The sequence below is a fragment of the Amphiura filiformis genome, chromosome 15, assembly GCF_039555335.1.
Source record: "Amphiura filiformis chromosome 15, Afil_fr2py, whole genome shotgun sequence".
Classification (NCBI taxonomy): domain Eukaryota; kingdom Metazoa; phylum Echinodermata; class Ophiuroidea; order Amphilepidida; family Amphiuridae; genus Amphiura; species Amphiura filiformis.
The window spans coordinates 57,810,941-57,835,781 of NC_092642.1; the positions used below are offsets into that span (position 1 = coordinate 57,810,941).

At 37.0% G+C, this 24,841-nt stretch overlaps 1 protein-coding gene across 2 annotated transcripts in view; it reads right to left on the minus strand.

Moving 5' to 3' along the window:
- LOC140171880 (uncharacterized) overlaps positions 1-20,278 on the minus strand; it is a 43,629-nt gene extending 23,351 nt beyond the window's left edge. The window contains exons 1-2 of one of the 2 annotated variants that reach the window (XM_072195220.1): positions 20,077-20,278; positions 2,787-3,001 (exon numbers count right to left, since the gene is read on the minus strand). In XM_072195220.1, the coding sequence (XP_072051321.1) occupies positions 2,787-2,941 (155 nt within the window). In that variant the 5' untranslated portion in view covers positions 2,942-3,001; positions 20,077-20,278. Of the gene's footprint in view, positions 1-2,786; positions 3,002-10,719; positions 10,848-20,076 lie in introns of those variants that run through there. The other variant, XM_072195221.1, reaches the window with a different exon arrangement.
- Between the last annotated feature and the right edge of the window lie 4,563 nt (positions 20,279-24,841).

The following is a 24,841-nucleotide window of genomic DNA, read 5'->3' on the forward strand; positions in this document are numbered from 1 at the left end:
TCATTGTCCAGTGACGAATCATACCGAGAGGCAAGCTGCAGATAGATTACATGTATACCAGGCCTGAGAGTGTGTCTTTGAAAAAATATCTGTTTTTAGCTTAAAAATCTGAAATTATTTAAACCATACATACTTTTGTACACAACAAGTGTAGAAAAATATCTGAAAGTTGAAAACAAATCATCTGAAAACAGATAAATATCTGGTTTCTCACACCCCTGATGTATACATTGTCAATTTTACAGATTTCAGATAAAGTGGCCTTGAGGTCTTCATAGGCTGAAAAAATATCTCCAAATATATTTATTAGAAATAAACTGACAAGAAAAGTATTATTTTGTTTATTTTTTCCAACACATTTTCTTACAATCCAAGCTTCTGCTAACCCCTTACCCCTCCCAGCTAATTTGCAACATTGTCAGCTTCTTATAGGGCTGGGCAATAATTATGAGCCCTAGGGGAGGGACAAATTTCAGGGGACAAGAATTTTCTGGCCAGCCGAAACCAGAGGACAAGCAATTTGTGGCAAGCCAAGAGGGGGGAAAACAATTTTTGGCACACATTCATGGGGCACCTTCTAAATAAAATGCTTTAAAAAGGCTTAGGAAAACAGTACAGAAATGCTTAAATATGCTGATTTTCCTGCTCGCTGCACTTGCAAAATATATCTAGACCAGTTAAGGTTTGCAAATTGGGGTCCCAAAAATTTTGCATGTGCAATGTGGGGAGGAGGCAAAGATTATTTGGCACGCTAGACGGAGCAAGCAATATTTTGCAGGCAGTGAGGAGGGGGCAAGCATTTTTTGGCACATCGTTTGGAAATTTTACCCCCCCCCCCATGGCTCATAATTATTGCACAGCCCCTTTACAAACCTATTAATACCCCTCCATAGTAATTTTTTACCTTATTCCAACCCTGTATCCACTCCCCTGATGAAATAGGTCTTAATTTTGAGAATCCTCAACTTTTTGAGGGGAACATGATTACATACCTGTTTTTATAAACAATTAAATTATCAAAATGCCAACTACATGTACCATATTCATTCTAATAAGCGCCCAGGGCGCTTAACAGAGTCATTTTGGGTGGGCGCTTATTTTTTACCTGGTTGACCTAATTTTTTTGTTAGGGGCGTTTATTAGAGACAAATTTAAGTATGTTATAAATGGGTCCTGAGAATGTTCTAGTAGCTTTTCTGATGTAGAAATCTAGTCCTCCGGCTATTTCACTGTATCGACGTCTATCCGTCACTTCAACATTGATGGTACCCGCCTTAAGCAAACTGAAAATACCATGGGTGGGTGCTTATTGGAATGAATACGGTACATGCAGAACCACTGAACCACAACATTAGATGAATTTTCAATGAGAAAACCAAATTGCATTCTTGGTATTTCCACATTTGGGCAAGCTGAAGGATGATATGAAAATCAATATTAAGTGTGATGCTACATTGCGTATGGACCATCTGTTCCCTTGTTTTTATGAGATTAACTACTTGATGATTGATGTACCCATAGCTTATAATGAGAAAATGATGAGAAACAGTCTTTGGGAAGACCACATTATAACAAATGCTCTCATCATCATCAAAGTATAATGACAATTTGATTCAAGGGAAAAATAATTACTTTTCTCTAATTGGATATTTTGAACACTTTCTTTTAGAAAATTTTCCATGTGGTACCCATCCTCCATTATTTTATCATGGCGCGGCCCAAGGACTCATGTGCATTTGGTTTATCCCGATCCATGCTCGCTCTCGCAGGTTTTCTCCGGGATCTCCGGTTTCCTCCTGCTTTCAAAATCGGTGATTAGTTGTTTCGTTATCAAAAACTTCCTTCACCCAATGGAATTTGGGAAGCTGCAGAAAATGGGTGGATGTTACAATCTAAGTGCGGATAGGTTTGCGCCGGGTTCGGCTGCAACTAGCCTAGTTTAGGCACCGGAGTTTTGCGCGGTTCGCGCAAAAGCGCACATTTTCGCGCATTTGGGTGTCCAAAGCGCATTTTGGGTTCCATCGAGAATGTTCACGATTTTGACCCATCGATAAGCTTAAAGTTAAAACTTACGATTTTATGCCCCAAATCGGCAGCATTTACAAGAAAATTCACGCAATATTGGTTCTAACTTCACTTATGTACATCAAAATACAAATAACGATCATTAAACCAAGCATAAAGTGGGGAAATTTGCCCTAGCTTTCGACATTTCGATTGACGATTTGTGATGGTCGCCATCTTTATTTTTATTTTTCCAGAAACTGGAAATGAACCGAAGTCGTTCAGTAATTGATTGACATGCCATCGTTTTACCGATGTTTTTTCGTGTTTTGCATTGATAACAGGGGATCACGCATTTTAGCGCATTTTGACCTATTTTATGGCGCATTTTCGCGCATTTTGCCGTTTTAAATCGCGCGAAACTCCGGTGCCTAGCCTAGTTGATGCGATCTGATTGTGATGATTCACCACGCAGCGAAATTACAGCGCTTTGAATCCTCTGGAAAAAGTGCAATATAAATTCCGAAATTTATTTATTATTATTATCAATAATCCTCCATTATTTTATCAATAATAAAGTCCAAGAGAAATAGTTGGTGACAAACCACATAATATTAATTTATTTGTGTAGCAACACTAACCAAAAAAATTTATAAATGAAAAAATAAATGTCACCGACTATTTCTCTTGGACTTTATTATTGATCATTTTTTTTTTTTTTTTTGCCACTACTTGTTTACTCCATTATTTTATATTATATAGGCCTACATGTATTGACTTACTGATCTGCTGTGTACATTGTCTTAGAATCACTCTGTGATGAGATGTTCTGCAGCATAGACCTGGCCACGCCTTGAAAATTATGGTCAAATGTCATGGAATGTTCCACTAAAATAATAGTGTCCCTTGCTAAACAGCTATATAAAATGCCCGTCATGGTTCCTGTATGGCGATCTGTAGCGTTCTTTATTTATACACAGCCAGATGAAGTATTGATCTGAAAAGATAAATTATAACACAAAAATTATGAGTAAATATTTGTTCAATATTATGCACTCGTATCAAATAACATAAATTAAAGGAGGATTTCGTGATCCTAGCACCCTCTTTTTATGACATTTTTCAATAGATATCCACGAAAAAGCTTATTTCCAAAATTTCAGTTGATTCCGATTTTGCGTTTCCGAGTTATCCATGATTATGTGTATTACACTGCTCCATAGGCCACATTTCGTTCTGGTATACCAGAACGAAATTTGACGATATTTTTGCTAAACGAATTAATCTGCATTTTTTTTTTCTGCAAGAAATATTTGGTACATAAACATTATGTAGCCAGAGGTTTCCAGTGGTATAAAAAGTGGGGGGATGAGCCTGTGGATCACAAAATGCCCTTCTAAAACAATATTGTTGCATTTGCTGAGCTCATCAGTTACAACTTCAGAACAGAAATATACAGAATCACATAGGAAGTTAAAATTGCTAAAATTTCCACACAAAGTTATGAAACTCATAAATTTGAGTTGAGTTAAAATCTTGGAATTTATAAGGCTGTATGTGTTTTTTAGATTTGACACATGATTGGAATAAATCCCAACCTGTTCATTTAAGTCTTTCAGCATGGTATAATATATACAAATATTAACTGTCTATGAGTGTGATGGTCGAAATATAATCACTCGGTGAAAGATGGATTGTTCCATTCCACGAGCCGGAACGGCGAGTGGAATGGAACAATACATCTTTCACCAGTGATTATATTTCACCATTACACCTAATTTAAGACAGTTAATATTTGTTTTATATCACTCATGCATAAATTCTATTACTAAAATACTATTTAAGGTAGGAAATACATTTTTCATCAACATAACACCATGTTTTGCCGTGATATATTTCACATTTTGGGGTCCACCCATAACTAAATCGGCGAGTCCAAGAGTCACAAGACGGCTTGGCGCAGGCGCACTCACGCCAGAGCACATGATGGTAAAGACTATCACACGGAGAGGGTGATAGTAAAAATGGCAAATGGTAATCAACCAATGAACTGTCTAGAATTTATGTATGAGTGATATAATAACTAATAGTAAACTGGTAAACATTTGGGGGTGGTGTTGATGTTGTTTTGGTTTTTTTACTTTTAAATACACCTTTTGACTGTGATTCTATATGACTCTCTATTAAATGTGCAACAATATGTAAAATATTTACTTTATCATAAGAATTAGGAAAATAAACATTTTCATAATGGTTGGGAAATAGGAGTTGACCCTTTACTGCCAAAATCATGTAGTCAAACTCAAATGTTAGTATTTATTGATTTCCTGGTTTGAGCAGGAAATACCAGAGAATATACAACTTGATCAAATACTGGTACCTGGGTAATACTTTAGAAATTGTATTGTTCATGTTTTATTTCAATATTTCAATTATTAAGCTAACTAGGGGCATCGAAGGTAAATTGCCTTCGGTGCCTTTGGTTATTTTGTAGCCTGCTACAGCTTTCATAATTCCTTCATTTGACTTGAATAATGTCAAAACATTTAATAAAATTTATGCTACTTAGCCAAAGTAGACCTTATATGTGAGTGTTGTGTGATTGTATGTTATAGTTCAAAACATTATTTCATTAGTATCAAATAAGCACCTTCAAGCTCAGTGTTCGAAATATGCCTCAAAAAGTTACAGGCCAGCCGGGCTTGACCTTAAAAAGTTACCGGCCAGCCGGGCCGGCAACTAGATGCCAGTCAGAAAAGTTACCGGCCAGGTCAAAAAGTTACAGGCCAATGGCCGGCTGACCGGCCTTATTTCGAACGCTGTTCAAGCTCTAAAATGTAGTATTTTGGTACTATATGACAATGCAAGCTATTATATGTATATGTACATTGCAAAATTGATCAAATCTCATACCCTTCCACTCTACCAATAGTGATTTTACTGCTGTATTGTTTTTAGCTATATGCTATCTAATTATTAATCGTTTGAAAATGCACTTTTATAATTTCCCAGTACAATTGTATTTCTCTGCCCTAGTATTTATCACCCAACACTGGCACAACCATGCATGTCATCTAATACATAGCAACCAAATTTCGAACAAATACCCCCCACTTCTGTTCGTCATTCTGGGGAAAATGCTAAAACCGCACCTTACACACCTAAATCTGACTCCATTCGGGGGAACTGAACAACCTGGCCCCAACACTTTCAATGTGCTGCGCACGCCACTGAGTTGGAATATTGGGATTAGGTACAATCATGACAGTAGGCCTTGTCAAGCACCTGCTTTTAGTTTTGGTTACATTGTGTCCCATTATTGTATCTATGCTCAATAGAAGTTGTCATCAATAGCTTTGCCTCTTCTTTGCACTATTGCAGACAGGGTTCGCAGGTTTTTGTCGCAGGTGGAAAAACCCGGGTTTTAACCGCAGTTTTAACCACTTGGCGAAAACAGTTTTGGCCAGTTTTTGCCGGCAAAAATAGCAAAAACTAAAAAAACAAATTATTAAGTTACAAAAATAAGTTTCAGAGTGTAACAAGGCCAGATTTTGTAATTATAAGCAATATATTAAGAAATTAAAGGCATGCGTTTTCATTGCTCAAGTGCATTTAATCGAAATGTGGCATGTATCAAATTCAAAACATTTTCATTTTAAGGACTTGATGAGACAAAAAAATATGTTGAATGATTCGTTAAAAGTTGTGTGTTACTGTTTATGAGCTTTCTGTGTCACTTTTTAATATTTGAGTGACTATATGTGAGTTTTTGCCAGTTTTAGCCGGTTTAAACCAGGCAAAAACAGTTTTTGCCAGGGTTTTGCCACTTTGCTGGCAAAAACAGGTTTTTGCCGGCAAAAACCGAACCCTGATTTGCAGTTTTGCAGAGTGTATAAACTCTGACAAATTGTGTTTTATTGATAAATTCAGCAGCACACCCCCCCCAAATCAAACTTGAGTAACCCCCCCCCCCCCCCCCCCGGTGAAGATGCAACAGAAGATATCTATAGCTTGCAAGATGGAAATAGATGTATGTCAATAACTAAACAGTATCACCAACAACAACAATAGCTACATTTGTGTAGCTTACCTCTAAACAAATTTGTAATAGAGGTTAAATTAAATATGTGTGTTCTATAAGCTGTGTATCCTTTCAGCGACTGCTATACCTTGTTTATGACTTTCAAAAGAAGTACCTTCATGTGCAACCATGACTGTTTCAAAATCATAGCCCGCCAAAGTCAAGCAGATTTGGATTGAATGAGGAATACTACGGGAACCAGCGCCTTTTGTTAGAAGTCACACATGAGTAAAGTGGATAACCTCTATGCCCTAAGTTAATCCTAAACCTGAACCTAATCCTTACCAGGTCTTTGTCTGTGGTGCAAGAGGTCAAAATCTCTACTGGGCCAAAATCAACCCAAATCTGCCCTCTCCCTGTGGCTCATCTTTGAGTTGATTCCTATCAATGTCAGCTACACTGGCCTATCCTGTATAAAATGCTCCACTATCTACTGTGACCCCCTTCACCAGGTCAATGGGTCCAGTAGAAGTTTCATCAGCATTATCTCCATGATTTCAGCTGTTAATGCCTAAAATATTCTTGGCATTAAAACAATAAATATACAGCACTGTACAAATATACAATGTATGTCAGCATTTTAAAATTGGAGAGCCTTTAAATCTTAATTAATGTACCATCTGGAGTTGATACACAAGTAGGGGGTGTCATTAGGACCAACTTTTTTTTTACCCATCTTAAAATATGTAGATGACCTATCTAAACAAGAAAACAACAATGAACTTTTTTTTAAAGTTCTAACCCCCCTGTACATACCCTCTGAAAGTTTGAAATTAAGGTTGCCGAATTCGGAAGACTTGCACTGCTTTTAATACATGGAACTCAATGACCTACACACTTGTATTGCTATAATATAGGTTATCGCTGATGAAATGTTAATTTTAGTGTCCACAATTGTTAGTTCATATATTTGAGCAGTTTATGGGTAATAAAATGTGTACTTTATTTTATATACTGGCATATGGTGGTGTCAATTGGGGGAGGTGCTGTGTAATATTTTCCACATGTTGGCCTAAAGCAACCTATATGGGGAGTAGTATCTACTGCAGTTTTGTGTTTTACATCATCAGCCTTTGATGTGACATTTCAAATAAAGTTTCAAGGTGAATAAGTGATTCCTGATGAGTTTTTTGCTGAACCATGAAATGGTATCAGCCTATAAGAGTGAATGTTACTAGCTTACTTACTAGCTTACTTACTAGCTTACTTACTAAGGGTGGTGCAATAATTATGTGTACCCCCGGGGGGGGTGATTTCTCAAAATGGTCTGCCAAAAATCGCTTGCCCCCCCCTTTTGCCGTGCCAAAAAATCTTTGCCCCCCCCTTTCGATGTGCCAAAAACCTTTGCCCCCCCCTTTGACGTGCCAAAAATCATTGCCCCCCCTTACACATGCAAGATTTTGGGGAACCCGAATTTAAAACCTTAAATTGTCTTAACATATAGTGCGAGCGCAGCGGGCAGGAAATTTTGCATATTTGAACGTGTTCATAACGTTTTCCTACGCCTTTTTAGGGCGTATATATAAACGGTGCCCAAAATATCTGTGCCAAAATTGCTTGCCCCCCCCTTCGACCTGCCAAAATCGCTTGACCCCCCTTTCGACCTGCCAAAAATGCTTGCCCCCCTTTTGGCCTGCCAAAAATCTTTGCCCCCCCTATAATTCACCCCGGGGTACACATAATTATTGCACCACCCCTAAGTTACTAGCTTACTGACTAACCATTTGGTCTGAAATGGACATATCTCTAAATGTTACGAAGGTATGACCCCATGAGTGGTGTCATATGAAAGAGGAAAACATAAAGAATATAATAAAAATATTTCCAAACGTCGGAGGTCATCCAGGGGTCACAGGGGTCAAAAAAGGTCATTTTAACTGAAAATGCTCCGATTGAGCTTAAATTTAAATGCAATGATCCTTGTGACATTCTAAATATGTTTCAAACATTTAAAAAATTATTTAAGGTCATTAAGGGGCCATAAAGGGGTCAAAGGTCAAGGTTCTCAAAATGCTCCAATTGAGCTGAAATTTAAATGCAATGATCCTTATGACATTCTAAACATTTAAAAAATATTTTAAGATTCATTTAAAGTCATTAAGGGGTCATAAAGGGGTCAAAGGTCAAGTTTTCCAAAATGCTCTGATTGAGCTGAAATTTAAACGCATAATGATCCTTATGACATTCTAAACATGTTGAAAATATTTTAAAATTCATTTAAGGTCATTAAGGGGCAATAAAGGGGTCAAAGGTCAAGTTTTCAAAATGCTTCAATTGACCTGAAATTTAAATGCAATGATCATTATGACATTCTTAACATGTTTTAAATATTTTAACATTCATTTAAGGTCATTAAGGGGGTCATACAGAGGTCAAAAGTCGAGTTTTCAAAATGCCAGCTTCTCACGATCAAGGTATATTAAAATGGCAATTAATGAAACAGTCTTATTAAAATTAATACTATCCTGCACAGTATTGCTGCTTGATCAGATCGTCACAGTCATCCGCCTAACTTACCTCGTGCCCTTGCAAAGGGCACAGTTGCTCTAGTTTATTTTATATTCTTTACTTTTTCTCTTTCATTAACACCACTTGGGTGGTCATACCTTTTAGCATTTCGAGATTATGTCCATTACAGACTCTGGGTGACAGTGGTATAGGCCTACCACAATATACTGCCAAAGCCACATGGTTCAGCTATGATGCGGTTATCGCTCTAGTTTATGATGCTTATCAGTCTAGGGGAAAATATCACTTGTTTTTGGCATCTTTAATATTATTAAACTGTTCTCTATTATCTTGTTTCTTGTCAACACCACCTGCACTTATAAAGGGTCTATTTGTAGTTTTGAGTGATCGCTTTAGCTCCAATGCCTTGTCCTCCTAGCTGTTTCATGTTCCAAACCTTATTTTATAAGCCTATTAATAATGTTGTACAATTCATTGTTCTCTTTGAATGAGCCTGATGATGGTCTGTTTTCAATTAACTTAGGCCTACATGACTTAAGTCTGCTGATTCAGCAGTTTTGTACTTACTTGATTTGATGAGTATTATTTAGTTATTGTTTAGGTGGTCATACAAATGTATGTGGGCAGTGGGCCTACAAATCGGAGATCCTAATTTACTACTGCTTGCCAAGGGTTTCCTCCGGTAAAAAGGAGGTATAGTTGGATTCATGGAGCAGAAGACAATGATCATCATGCGTTTCAAGTATGAATAGTGCAAAACTTGAATAGGCACCAGTCCATAATATAGCAGCAGAGAGAAGCTGGGTTCATAAACTATGAACTTGGGTCCAGGGGTATAGCTAGGCAAATTTTAGTGCCGGGTGAAATTTATATGAAATGGTAAAAAAATTGAAATTTTGATAAGAATTGGTAATTTTTATACTGAAACATTTGATACTGGAGTGCCGGGTATTTGGGCTCAAAATTAACTTGAGTGCCGGGTGGAAATTAAGAATGCCGGGCGGGTCCGCACACCACCGCCCAGCGTAGCTACAACCCTGCTTGGGTCTAATGGAGCTAATCAACTCAAATCTGTTTCATCCTAGCTCATCCTCACATTTAAAATGTAGATCAGCAGACTTGATATAAAGCCGTGTAGATCATGGCTCCTTCAAAGAGTACAGCATTAAATAATTTGAAGTTCGAACATGAAACAGGATGGAGATCCTTAAAAGGAGAGCATGGAAGCCAAAAAGATCACAAACATTGCAGTTGATATTAGGAGGATTGAGGAGGTACAATCGGTAGGCCTACTCAAAAATATAGGTGGACCCTGTATACAAGTGCAGATTAGGACAAGTAAATCATATTGAAATTGATGACACTCAAGGTATACTTCTGCATTAATACTGCATTAGCCCTATGCCGAAAAATATTTTAGACTGCTGAAGGATTATAAAAAAAACTGTCAACAATCACCCCCAACAACATGAAACTTTATTTGAAACAACATTACATCATGTAATCATTGATGATTTCAATGTAGCAGTAGATATCTTACCTGACAAAGAGGTTGGATTGCATGAAAAACAATATTTTATTAATTTTAGGTGTATCCAGAGGAACTTAAATACACGTAGGCCTATTATGTCCCCCCCCCCCCTTCCAGAAATATTGACACCCACCCCCTATAAAAATACATATTTTATTACCTAAACTGTTCAAAATGTAAACAACTATAATGTGGACACTAAATTTATCATTTTTGTGATAACCTATGTTATAGCAATGCATGTCTGTCAGTCAGAAATCCCCTATGTTAAAAGCAGTACAAGCCTGCCGATTTCGGCAACCTTAATTTGGAACTTTCAGAGGGTATGTACACTGTACAGGGGGGTTAGCAGTTTGGATTTTTTTTCTTTTTTCTTGATTCATTATCTATTAGGGTTGGTACATATTTTGAGGAGGGTAAAAAAATAAAAAGTGTAATTTTGTAAAATACTAGCCCCCCCCCCCCTAACACAAGCCTACTATATGAAATCATAGCAAGTAGTTGTTTAGCTTACCAAGCAACAAATCTCAGGCATGAATAAGAAAAAGAACAAACTGGTACGTCTCCCAGGAAATGATGTAGTAATAGAACCAATGTAGTAGAAATAATTATCCTGACAAAACCATGTACATACCATCTATACAGCAAATCCAACTTGCCATGCAAATCAATCAATCACAGTGCATAGCTCACAGTACAAATCGTACATGTAGGCTCTCCAATAATGTCCAGTAATTACTTCATCAATGTTGTGAAAAAATAATACACCATATACCATGTAGCAGTGCCTTCACAAACAGTGATTCAGGAAATCCCACATGTCATACACAGCTCAGATAAACAGGCAATGTTGCTAAATCTATCCTATACAAGTCAAATGTTAACCCTTATACTACTATGGTGTGTAAAAACTGACCTCACAGTACTTGAAACCCATCACCATGATCCAACTTTTTTTCAAGGCACGCTTCATTACAGTGACACTGACACACACAAGTAGGGCAAAACATGTGCCTTAAAAGTTGGCCTGACTACAATGTAATGACCAGAAAAAAGGAAAATATTTAATATTGTCACTGCTTGGAAGCTATGAAAAAGGTCATATCATTCTAATATAATGTAATGTAATGCACTGGTACAATAAGACACATTGCATTATATTAAATGTTTTGTTGTATAAGGTTCTTGAATAAACTTGATTTCCTGTTTCCCGTCACCGACGCCTTTAATGAAAATCACATAATCGACTCTCGGTATGATTCTCGTAACATTTTTTGCGAGAATCACTTCTTTCATGATTCCCAAAACTGGCACGAAATTGAGGCCCTGGACCAAGAATAAAAAAATAATAAAAATTTGTGGTGCCAAAGGGGTTATTTTTTGTGAAAAATGGAAATTGCCAAAATAATAAAAAAGTTGCCTCATTATGAGATGAAAAAGAAGTGACAGGAAACAAGAAATTGAGTTTCAAGGGCCTTCACTGATTTATAATCTTGTATTCTTGCAGTATATGGTTAAGTTTTGCATTTAATTTATTTTTGAACATTTGGGGTTTTCAACTACTACATCAAATCCAGATTCAAAGTTGAATCTTTTAGGGATTGTGAGTCAGTACATTGTCAAAAAAATTGTAACCTGAATACAGTGATGTCTACCACTACCAGATGGCAAACTCATCAGACTGAATGGAATATAAAAGGTGTGTCTACAACTCTACATATTCAATGTAGTACCAGGGTATCAGATTTTAAAACACTTGTTTTAGCCATATTATAACATTTTCATACAAAATGGATTAGTATTTCTTTGCCATAAAATGTTAGCTTTTCTGATCAGATGTCCTCTTTTAATTTTGAGCCGAACAACTGAGGTAAAGCAAAGAAAATAGGAATTTACTACCAGCGCCGATAATACCAAAAAACGACAGTGCGTTTGATTAAAAATCTCGGATTTTGACAAAACTGCAGCACATAGTCTTGATTTTTACATACATACATACATATTGAACATTTATAAAGCGCTGCTACATTAAGAGCGTAGCGCTACACACAATATTGAAGGTGGCAAAAGGCCAAAATATAAACACAAGCAAAATATATACAGAGCAACAGAACAATTAGGAAGATTTATACAAATGTGTCTTTAAAGCCTTCTTAAAAACAGCAAGTGATGCAGATTCACGGATATTGATCGGTAGACGATTCCACATTCTGGGAGCATTATAGTAGAAGGCCCCGCTACCAGCAGACTTCAGCAATTTAGATGTATTGTGCTCTGTCAGTCGTGGTGGTGTCAGATGCTGAGCGCAGTCCAGCTCTACCAGGTTGATTGAGAGTGATACAAGAGGAGATGTAATTGGGAGCCATATGATTCAGGCATTTGTAAACAAATAAAAGTACTTTAAACACAATTCTTTTTTCCACAGGCAACCAATGCAGTTCTTCCAAACATGGAGTTGCATGATCTTGTTTACGGACTTGACATATCATCTTCGCAGCCCAGTTCTGGATGCGTTGAATACGCTGAATGTCAGTTTTGTTTGACCCTAGGAGCAGTCCATTGCCATAGTCTATTTTAGACAAGATGAGGGCACGGATGACAAGATGGCAAGTATCACGATCAAGACACCTACGGATCCTAGAAAGGTTTCAAGATGATATGTCAAGCTACAGCAAAGGTTTGTAATATGAGCAGAAAATGACATGGAAGAATCAAATATAATACCTAAATTGCGGATGTTATCAGATGGATTGATTAACATATCACCAACACACAATGACACAGGACCCACAATATGTTTCAGGTGGGACGGAGTGGCTACAAAGAACTCTGTCTTGCTGTCATTGAGTTTAAGCATATTCCTCCTCATCCATTTTCTGAGAGCATCAACACAGCAAGACAGGTTATGCAGAGCAACCACAATGGAAGAAGGGTCCTTGGGGTTAAAATTTGTGTACAATTGTATGTCATCTGCATACATGTGAAAATTCAAATCGAAGATCTAACTATACGACCAAGTGGCAGAACATACAAAGTAAAGCCAAGTGGTCCTAAAATAGACCCTTGTGGTAAACCAAACTCTAAAGACATAGGGTCTGAAAGCACACCATTGATTAACACACTGCTTGATCTATTTGAAAGGTATGACCTGACCCACTGAAGAACAGTACCCTTTATACCAAGATCAAATTCAAGCCTGTTAATGAGGATTTCATGGCTGACAGTGTCGAAGGCACTGCTTAAGTCTAGCAACACTAGAAAGACACCTTGGCGTTGAGCAAGATTTTTCATGATGTCATCCTTAACTCTCATGAGTGCCGTCTCAGTGCTATGTGCCTTCCTGTACGCCGATTGAAATTCTTCACCCAGATGATAGTTCTCAATATAGTTGGTTATAGTGGTACAAGCTTGTTTTTCGATCATTTTTGCAGGGTATGTTAGTTTATAATAAAGTACAATATAATCATGTAAAAACAGAATTAAAAAAAATATTGAGGGCATTCTCCTCAGTGAAGAGCCAGTCTTCCTTAAATTATGTACCCAAATAAAGGGGGTTGTGATACAAAAAAAAGATTATACACATATTAACACTGGCACAACTCACATGTACAATATGAGCGTGCACACTGCACAGTGCCCTCATTTGGCTGAAAAAAATTCTTGAAATTTCAGCCTCTCTGAGCCTAGTTTACTAAATGATAGACTTTGGAGGGGCATAACATATTGCGCCATCATCCCAATCGGCATTTTGCATTTTTAAAAGTACCGTACCAAATGGTTACATCACAAAAACCAAGAAAAAAAAGTTCATACTTTGTGCCAAATTGGCATTATTTTGCCTAGATGTGCAGCACATATTTTTGCCCTAAATCTAAAAAAAAAAATGTTTGTAGAGGAGAATGTTCATGCAAGATAACCAACACTTATACAAAACCACCAGTACCATATATTACAAATTTGTAAAGGACCTTGAATGGGACACTCGTCAAAACAGGAGAATAGCAAACATATTGGTTATCCTCCAGATTCCAGAAGGCCGGGCAGGGTCTATTGGCTCTGCCGGTGGAACACTTACTCAAATTAAACTACATGTATATGCCATAGTCGGTATTTGATAAATAAAAATATGTTATTATTAATATCTGTGATGAACTCATTCAGTTGAACTAATTTATACTGAGTGAACGGAGATGTATTTTCAAGCAAAGGTTGTGTTATTTTCATGAAACAAATGTGTTTGTTCGGGCGCAGAAAATCCATGGTCGGAGTTACTGTGCTCGGAAGCAAAATAATAGATTTTATTACTCGAATATAACAGGTCAATATATTTGGAACAAGCAAACCAATAAATATTGTAATTATAATGCAGCAGCAACTCCCATAGTGGATTCTCTGCGCTCGAGCGCAGAAATGATCCATCAATATTATAATAAGAAAATATGTTATTTTGCTTCCAAGCGCAGCAACTCCGATCGTGGATTTTCTGCGCCCGAGCGCAGCAATGATCCCCCTTTATTTTAATAAGAAAATATATTATTTTGCTTCCGAGCGCAGTTACTCCCAACAGCGGATTCTCTGCGCCCGAGCGCAGCAATGATCAGTGCTGTACGGTGCAAAAACTGATTGAGGAGCCAATGGCTCCTAACTGTATCAATTTAGGCGCCCAAATTTTGCTCCCAAGTTTTTTTAGGCTTACTTCCATTTCCAGTTCCGGGTTCTACTTGGTTCATTAAAAGTATCAACTGCTGTTGGATTCCCTGATTTAATTGTTTTATCGTCATCCTTCTTGTTTCCCAAAAGCTCCATCAAATTCAAAGTTTTATTTTTATTTTGATGCCATCCTGAGTGCTTAAAAACAATCAAAACTTTTGACCTATACTATATTATCATCCATATGTACATGTTTTGCATTTGCTGGCGATTAAAAGCTTCAACAGTTGGTCGCCATTGGCGCCATGGATTGAAGGTTTAGTCGCATCAGAAAAAATCTAGTCGCCAATGCGCCTAAAATGGTCGCACCGTACAGCACTGGCAATGATCCACCTTTACATTTAGGAACTGCGCCCGGGCACAGCAACTCCGATGGTGGATTCTCTGCGCTCGAGCGCAGAAATGATCCACCGATATTATAATAAGAAAATATGTTATTTTGCTTCCGAGCGCATCAACTCCGATCGTGGATTCTCATGCCCGAGCGTAGCAATGATCCACCTTTAGGCCGAGTAAAAGAAATACATGTTTTCGTCCGCGCCTCCTCCTTTTTTGAAGATTTTTCAAATTTCTTTTTATTTTGTTAATTTTCAGTTATCATGGTTATAACTTGTTGAAAAAGATGTTTCAGAAGTTGAAACCTATTTTACGGCTTTGTAAATGCATAATAGATCATTTAACGCGGCTGTGTACTCAAGACGTTGTTTCTTTCGCAAAATTGAGTTTTTTTGATATTTGTTACTTTGTTATGTTTTTTATAAATACAAGGAAAGAAAATCCAGATTTATAAACTCCAACTGCGCTATTTTATGGATTTTATTTCACTATTTCATTCGTGTTTGCAATTTTAAAAAGAGAAAATCTTTGTTGTATCAGCGAGGTACACGCGGCATAACAACGCATTGCGCTGTGTATCGCGCAATTTGTTAACGCACAGATACGCTACGCATACGCGCCGCTTATCTGCATGCGTGGCGCATCCTTTGGAAACACTAATTTCAAGTGGTCAAATGGCTCCGTTTTAGCTGATAAAATGTGGGTTTTTCAAGTTCTCTCCTCGATTTGAATATCAAGTTATGAATGGATTTCGCTCAAACTTCTCAACGGGCTGTGGATTTACCCGATGTTCACGTAATATAAGGTAGAAAAACGAAAACTGCCGCATTCTCCTGTGAGATTCGATGAAAGGGCAAAATGTGACCACTTTAAACTTCAACGGCCATTATTTCAATGTTCATTTTCTCGGTAAAATGTGATGCAATCAAGCAAAATGAGTCGGATGTCGGGAATATTGATTTTGAGATATAATCAATAATAGTATTCAACTTCCTTTGTATTTTATTGTTCTGAGCAACACTAAAATAGCCATATCTTTGGAACAATAAGTCTAATTATGATGGGGTATTCGGCAAAATAAAGCTCTGAGAATGGCTGATATAATGATATTGAAAACTGAATTTTGATTTTGATCGACATCAGACTCATTTTGCTTGATCGCATCACAAATGACGATTTAGGTACACGATAACTCAATAAATACAGCATCTATAGGTAAGCAAATAATATTTGCTTACCTATAGATGCTGTATTTATTGGTAAGCAAATATGATCATCGTAAAAAGCATGATCGACTCAAGAAACGGTTTTCTCATTTTTTTATATTTTGGTCTATTTCCGATTTTAGGCATCATTTTGTGCAAATAGGCATTTGTGAATTTTAAAAAGTTCATTTTGATGCCTTATATGGTCAATATCTCAAAAACTAAGGCCAATATCAAAAAAATAAAAAAAACATTTTTGGAATGGAGCCTCAAGATTGAACTAAAAACAAAATAAAATATTTTGGAAAGAGTGTTTTTTGTTATGATGTACCTAACAAATATTGCCAAAAACTCACTTTTTGTGATTTTCTTCATAATTGTTGTTTTTACCCCAAATCTGTATTTATATTAAGATTGATGTCTTGCCTTATTGCCTTTATAAAAATGTATACTTTTATATGTCTTGCGCGAATAATTACAAAGTTATTGCACTTTTACTACATGCATGTCTGAGAGTACCAGGCTTCCCGTTAGTGTGCGTCATTGCGTCCAGACGCGTATTTTACGAATTTGGACGCAAGTTCACATGGCTAATCAAGTATTTTTGCGTCCATATCACATGCATGTGGGACGCAGACTAACTTCAAATTTAATCATTAATTGATGATAAAAATAAGACATTTTTATTCTTTTATGTTTTTAAGATAATAAAAGCCCCAAAATTTTGACCCACCTGCTTAAGAATTGTAGTAAATTCTGCAATATTTGTAAATGCAACGTCAGGAAATCGTGCACTTTTTGCAAGCTTTCCGTACAATCGCTGTTTTATGGGAAAGTCCCCATTGATGCTTTGTTTACAAAGCTTGCTCAACTGAAGATGTGCGGCTACCGTGCAGTTGCTGTTTATTTAATTATTTAGCACAAGCTAGTCACGATTATCGCACTTTCAGTTTCCCATGCGTTTGAACGGGAATTGGATTGCGTACTTTTTCGATGTCTAGTGAGCAAATTTTTCAATATTTTGAGAAAATGATGTCAAATTTTCTATTCTATATTGTTTGGTAATAATGTCTTTTGCCAATAGTATGTTTAAAGTTGTAATTTTGTGTTTTTGATCGCAAAGATCGGATATTTTCGTTCGATTCAATTCTGAACCCTTCGCTAGGGTGCCGATTTCGCAGAACTTTGACGATAATTTTGCCTTTTTGGACACTAAAATGCATTCGATCCTTAATTTTGTTTCAACCGAGTCTTAAATTAGCAAGCACAATAAGGTTGGTACCACTTTTATATACGGTCATGTGTCTTATGGTGGGACCATAAAATACCTGGTGATGTTACATTTTTCTCTCCTCTTTCAGATTTAACTTGTTGTCACAGGGCTATTCTTGGTTCAATTGCATGAAGTTTGGGCTCATTATACAGCCTGATTATTCTAATTTTCAAATATGTTTCTCAATTTGGAATGCCAATTTGTTTAATTAGTGAAAAATACCAAAATGTTAACGAAGATAAACCTGGTGGATAAGCGGTAGTGGATAAGCGGTAGTGGAGTATGTGCATTCTCTATGGGAGACATGGCATCCTTTTGAATTTTAAATTATATAATTGCCAAATTGTGTGCTATACTTGCAAATCATACCTCAAATGAAAGCTTGATCATTCATTATTCATATTCAGCTATTAATTTTATCTAATCGTGTTAACAAGTATTAATTGAGAACCGCAAGTCACAAGAACCTCAATTTTTTCCTATTCACTTACACACAAATGCCAAGATTTTCAGTCACGACATGCGTTTTGGCTTTCAATTGTTGTATCTTGAGAATTATACACCCTAAGATAGGAAAATTATACATTTTTGGAAAGCTTTTACCCCAGGAATCCAAATATGCAGTTAAAATAAATGTAGGATACACTCTAAAGAAAATATCTTCAAAAATGTAATCAACATTTTGTGCATGAAGTTACGTATATTTTCACACCCTGTATCACCACTTTGGTCAATCATAACATGGCAAAAGTATACATTTTATTTAAGCTCATAGTGTTGCCTGCCACAAAGTTAGATTACATTTGAGATATTCCATATCAGTAGCAAATGCAATAAATTATGAATTCACAAGTAAAATTAATTTTTTTTCATGATATCACCCTTTATATTTTCTTACGCACCCTGTATACCAACTTCATTTTTGCATAGTTGGATTCCTTGGAACATAAGCTTTCCAAAAATGTATAGTTTTGTTGATGTGAGATGTATAGTTTTAGAGATGTAACAATTTAAGTGAAAAGGAGGACAAATGATCAAAATCAGTACTTGTAACGCAAATGTGCCCCACCATATGACACATGACCATACATTGATAAAATTTTAATGATTTTTTTTCAAGTTTCTAACCGGCGCAAATCGTTAAGTGTGTATTTCCCATTGACATCCAAAATGGGAAATACGAGTCTGATGGACATAGGAACGGCGTCCATGAGACTCAGCGAGTCTAGCACAAGCTGACAATATTCAGTTTTTAATGTTTTAAGTTTATTTTCTCATAAATAATCTACGTTTCCTTTATTAGTATTATAGTTACGATGAATAAAAGCAATTTTAAAGACAAAATCCAAATGATAACCTTTTTTTTTGTATTATTTGTGGCAGCGCGTGTTTTAGCTTTTATAGCATCAACAGCACGTTTTAAAATTAAAGAAACCCGGAAGTAAAAGTACGAAAATTTGTGCATGTTTTTGCAGCTGTTTCTGACCACGTTTCCGACCAAAACTGACACAAAAATGAGAAAAATTATCATAGCGACTGGAGATGGAATATCACGGCGAAAATGCACTTTTATTTTATTTTAACAATCAACATTTGATGAAGTGTAGACCCGGGGCACGGGTACGTGTGTTAGCAAGAAGGGGCTGCCGTTCTGATCATGAAATTCCGCGGCGTTTCCCGGTATGATTGATCGTGAATTTCAGATGGACGCACAAAAATATGTCTGGACGCAAGTTTTTTCAACCTTGTCAGCAAACTTGCGTCACTCATGACGCACATTTTAAATCCTTAACGGGAACCCTGGAGAGTACACAGCTGCCTTAAGAAGAGTTTTGTGATCACTAGAGGGGCCTACCTATCAAAACAATAAAATAAAAAGGGCCTCCTCCTTTTTCTCAGATATCAATCTGTATGTCGAATACCCGAAAATATGGTGCCAAAACTGCCAAATACAGGTATTTAGCGTCGTTTTCCAATAAAAAATAGAAAATAAAAAGCCCCTCATCCTCCTAATTTTTAAAAACCCGGACGAGAAACATATTTTTATTTTTACTTGGCCTTATAAGAAAATATATTATTTTGCTTCCGAGCGCAGTTACTCCGACAGTGGATTCTTTGCGCCCCCGAGCGCAGAACATCCACTACCGGAAGTTCTGCAGAGGGGCGCAGGAGCTCCACTGGTAGATCACGTACATAACTCCATATGTTTTACGGTCATTCCTTTGGGTTGCGTGAAATTGTCGGGTTTGTTGGGGGCCTTGGTCTTGTCCTTCCTTGTCGGCAAACTCACGCTCCCTCAGAAAATTACCTCTCAGCCCAAAACAAACCCCTCTGATTTCCCACACTGACCTCAAAACAGATAGTGCGTTATTATTGTCAACTCAAAGGCCCCATAAACAGTTTACATACTCTGTAAACATGGTAAATCTGTGTGTTGTTGTGCATAAATAAATTTAAGTAAGCTTACACTTCCGGTCGCGGATCACGACGTAAAAAACACGACACAGCGGCTCTTGAATCCGTAGTCCAACTGCTGCACTTCTGATGGATATAAATTCGTTGTTCTCTTTTCAGCACTTTTTTTAAAAACAGGGTGTTGTTTCAAATCCTGAATATTTAAAAATAAAATTTATCAACGTTACGTTGACTCAAATCTGTACCGGCGATCTGCGGCGATGACAGCATAATGAAAAAATTGCCTTTAAAAGGGACGGGCCAATCCCGGGGGGCACTCAACTTTGGAAGTGACGGTATACGATACCGGTAGCTACCGGTATGTGCCTGTCCCCTCTTTTGAAGTCGACAATACCCGATGACCCCCTTTTTTTAAAAGTCATACCCGATGACCCCCTTTTTTTTAGTTTCGGCTACCCAATGACCTCTTTTTTTTGGTTGCGGCTACCCAATGACCCTCTTTTTTTTCTAGATTTTCTGGAATAGCATCATTAAAATGCCATAAAATAATGCCGAAACTTTCAAATTTTGCTCAATTTTTTCAAAATTATGTTGAAACTTTAAAAATTCTGCTCCATTTTTTCAAAATTTTCTAATCGATGACCCTTCTTTTTAAAATCTTATACTCAATGACCCCTTTTTTCAAAATATTATACCTAATGACCCCCTTTTTTATTTTGTTTGTACCCAATGACCCCCCTTTTTTTAAATAACGCTTTGTAAAATTGTACCCGATAGGCCCCTACTTCGCGACGCCGGTAGGCACTTCCCCTCACTTCTAAAGTTGAGTGCCCCCCCGGGACTTCAAATGGCTTCAATTAGGTCTTCATTTTGCAAAAGTTTCTCACTTTTGAGGGGGGAATATCCCCCTCAGACCCCCCCTGTGTGCGCAACTTAATGGGTACTAATTATAATTTATATAATAATAAAGTCAAAACTTGTCCACGAATGGCTTCAATTGGACCATCTTTTCGCAAATTTTTTTTTCAAACTAATATTTTACACTGCAATAATAGTGACAAAATGGTCCACCAAATGGCTTCAATTGGGTCTTCATTTTCCAAAAGTTTCTAACTTCTCGGGGGGCACATCCCCCTCAGCCCCCCCCCCCCCCGCGTCGCACAAGTGCTCCAGAGCTCTCCAGGGTGGCCGTTTCATACTTTTTTTCTCTCAAGTTGCCCCCCCTGACTACTCTAGATCCGCCCCACTGCATGAGAGTGTATACTTCAACGTCAAGTTAATTTAGTTTGAAAAAAATTTTTTTTTGCTATTCACTTTTTCAAACCATGCAAAAAAATTTTGGGTCAACAAATCACAACTTCCGTCGGCAAAAAATATTTCCGTCGGTACATTTACAGGTTGTGCCCCCTCGGTTCCAAAATCCTGGATACGCCACTGATTGGTATACTAGCCCGGATTCTAGTGGCATCACAAATGTCTATAAACATCTCAACTGTGCCCGAGACTACTTCACACATGCACCATCATCATTTTTATAGCTTCAAGTTCAATATGACAAACTTTTTAGCGCGCGATGTGAAATGAAAAGATATAATAAAGACAAGTAGATACGAGCGTAAATAGAAATATAAGGAAAATGATGGGAATGAGAGAGGGAGGGTGAGAGGGGACAAGGAGAGCGACTGGGAGTGATAAAGTGTATAGGTCTAGGAAAGAATAAGTACAAAGAAGGGAAAAGAAAGGAATGATGAATACATTTAATAATAATATTAGGCCTATAAAATAACTAAACACATACCGTAAAATGGGGTAACTTCGGTCAGCGGGGTAACTTTGGTCGGGCAAATATATTTTTTGACCAAAATGAGCATTTTTTACATTTTTTCTGAAAAATAAAAATCGACATTTGTGAGCAAGGATGGGTGCTTGATTAATTTTGCAAGGGGTCAAATGTCACAAAAAAACAATAACTTGCCCATATACAGCGAAGATTAATTTTTTTGATTTTTTTTTCTTCATGGAATCCGGGCATGGAATTTAATACTCTGACCAATTGCCCCAAATGCGGGGTAACTTTGGTCAAACTATTCTTTAACCCCGAGGGCACCCTTACAAAATTATTTAAAAATCTTTTTCAACTTCAATGTGTAGAAGGGATCCATAATGTCACAAAAAAGAGTTAATTACAAATATAATTGGTTTTGTTTGGAAGCAGTGGTTTAAAAACTCTGAAAAGTGCCCAAAGTTACTCCATTTTACGGTAACCGCACTGGGCAGCCATTCTATGATGTCAATGCGTTTATTCGTTACGTATATTAAACGCCCAATCAGATGTATTTCACACCTGCCATTCCCAAACACAAGTCACCCAATTTCGAAAACTGGACGTTGAATGTACACTCTCATGAATATTGATTGGCAACATTTTCCAATATGTCAGCGCTCTAATCGGAAAAATAGAACAATAGACCCTGCAGAGCGTTGACTGAACATGCCTGCCCAGTAGGGTGATAACGGGCCAACCCCTAATATTGTTCTGCCTCCGCCAGGAGGTAGTATGATTTGAAATTTACACCTAAAATGCCGCACATTGCGCGGCATATAGGCCGATTGTACAAATTTATATTCTGACAAGTACTCTAATTTCCGCCCAATATCGAAAGCCCAATATATATCCCCCACCACTTTGCGCCATACATAAATTCGCCTATCGCCATTTCCGAATGTTCAAAAAGGTAATCACGCTTCCTCAGCATGTGCAATAAATTAGCATTAAAATTAATCTTATTCTATAGGGATTCTAGAAACACCTAGCACGTGGCGCCAATGGTGCGAGTCTATCAAGCTCATGAATTATGCATTAGAATTTTTTCAAACTCATATGTTGTATAATTGAAGACCGAATTAAAAAGACTAGCTTGCGTATGCCGTCCTGTCAACCAGACCAAAAATGCCATACTGCGCAGGTCAGCAACCAATCACGGCGCGCCTTTGTCATGACGTCAGACGCAAACTAGTATTTTTAATTCGGTATTTAATTATGGGTTGTAGCCTCATCATGGAATAAAGATAGAGCACATCAGCAATATCGTAGAAATAAAGTCGGACAACCGTTATGCTGTGTGTGGCAATGGGAAAACACATTAAACAAGGTTTAATTTCATGATTACATGAAACCTGATTATCAATGCAAAAACTTTGGCTGGAGAAGTTGAAGCTGACGTTCATGGCGACACTTTGGATGTGATAATTTGACATCATGGATTGTTTTGTGCAAAATTTGAGGTATTTTTGTGTCATTTAATACGCGGTGAGTCAGCAGGCCGACTGGCATGCATGCTAGGCTCGACTAGGCCGCAATCATCGTGCATGCGTGTCTACATCATAATAATAGGTTGAAATGATGGGATTGAAAAGACCGGCTAGCTATTTGATTTCTCTGCATACGAGATGTATGTGCTGTGCCGTGTTCAACTATGATGCGCCTAGCCGCGCCTATAGCCGCGCCTATGGCCGGCTTCATTGCTGTTCAAATCATGTACTAAAGTATTGCAATTTTATTGCGTTGATATAATTCGGAATAATTCGTTTTAAAGTATTTGCTTCCCATGCGTGGTTGGTCATGTTGGTGGTATGTATGTCAGTTTTTACATTCTACTGAGTACTGTTGCAATATTTTTGTATGCATACCCATGACCGTTTCAAGACTATGACTGAGAAATTTGCTTTTTGTTTGTTAAGATAAAAATAAAAATAAAATGCAAGAATCATCTTTCCCCACACAATACTTCTTACAAACAAGGTGTTGATATTGACCCTTTCGATGCAAAACAAAGCACAAATGAAGGAAAGAAAACAAAACAATAATGTTTTTGATTTTTTATTCAATTACACATACAAAAAAGTAATGGCCTATGAAAAGACCCCTAAATATAATAATATTAATATTATTTTAGTCCTGAATACAAAATGTAATAAACAAGCATAAAAGAATCTGATACGAAAATCTGTTACTCTGAAACGTTACAATTGTAATTTTCAGTCAAAAAATCCACAAGAAATGACTCTTGATACAACTTAGGCCTATATTTTAAAAAACAGAAACGGCTGCCTGCATCTGGAACTCTTCATATCTGAAAGTTTGAAGGTCTTATTTCATACATCAGAATTATCTGCAAGATGGCTTTAGGTGACCGTGGCCCTATTGGCTAATGCACAAATTTAGATTTTCTTTCTATTTAAATAATACTATAGTATGTTAAAGCTTATGCCCTGTAGATTACATTCGGTTCTTGAGATATGGCCTGTCAAAATGGCGCCCCAGGGAATGGCGCGTGAAACCAAAACAAAAAATTGGCAACAACTTTCTTTTTATTTTCTATATTTTTGCAGTTTCCAGTTGCCAGATGATTTTCTAATTACATGCATGAATTATGCAAAGTAAAGATTTCAGATAATCAGATACAATTAAAAGAGCTATGGCACTGAGGCATGGTAGGCCTACATGGGTAGAACACACACTATACTACAAAATTACGGTTGCGTTTTGGCAAATTTCAATTTGCATAATTAATCAGGGCCACTTATTAGAAAAGTTGATTAGGGCCCAAATTAATTATGCAAATGGAAATTTGCCAAAGGCATCCATGGGTTTTATATCTTAATTTGTAGCCGATCTGAACATTTTACTTTGTATAACTCTTGCATATATAATTAGAAAATAAGGCCTACCTGACAACATTGCATAACAAAAATAAAAGAAAGCCATTTTGACAGGCCATATTTTGGTAACCGAATATCCGATTAAAATAAAATTT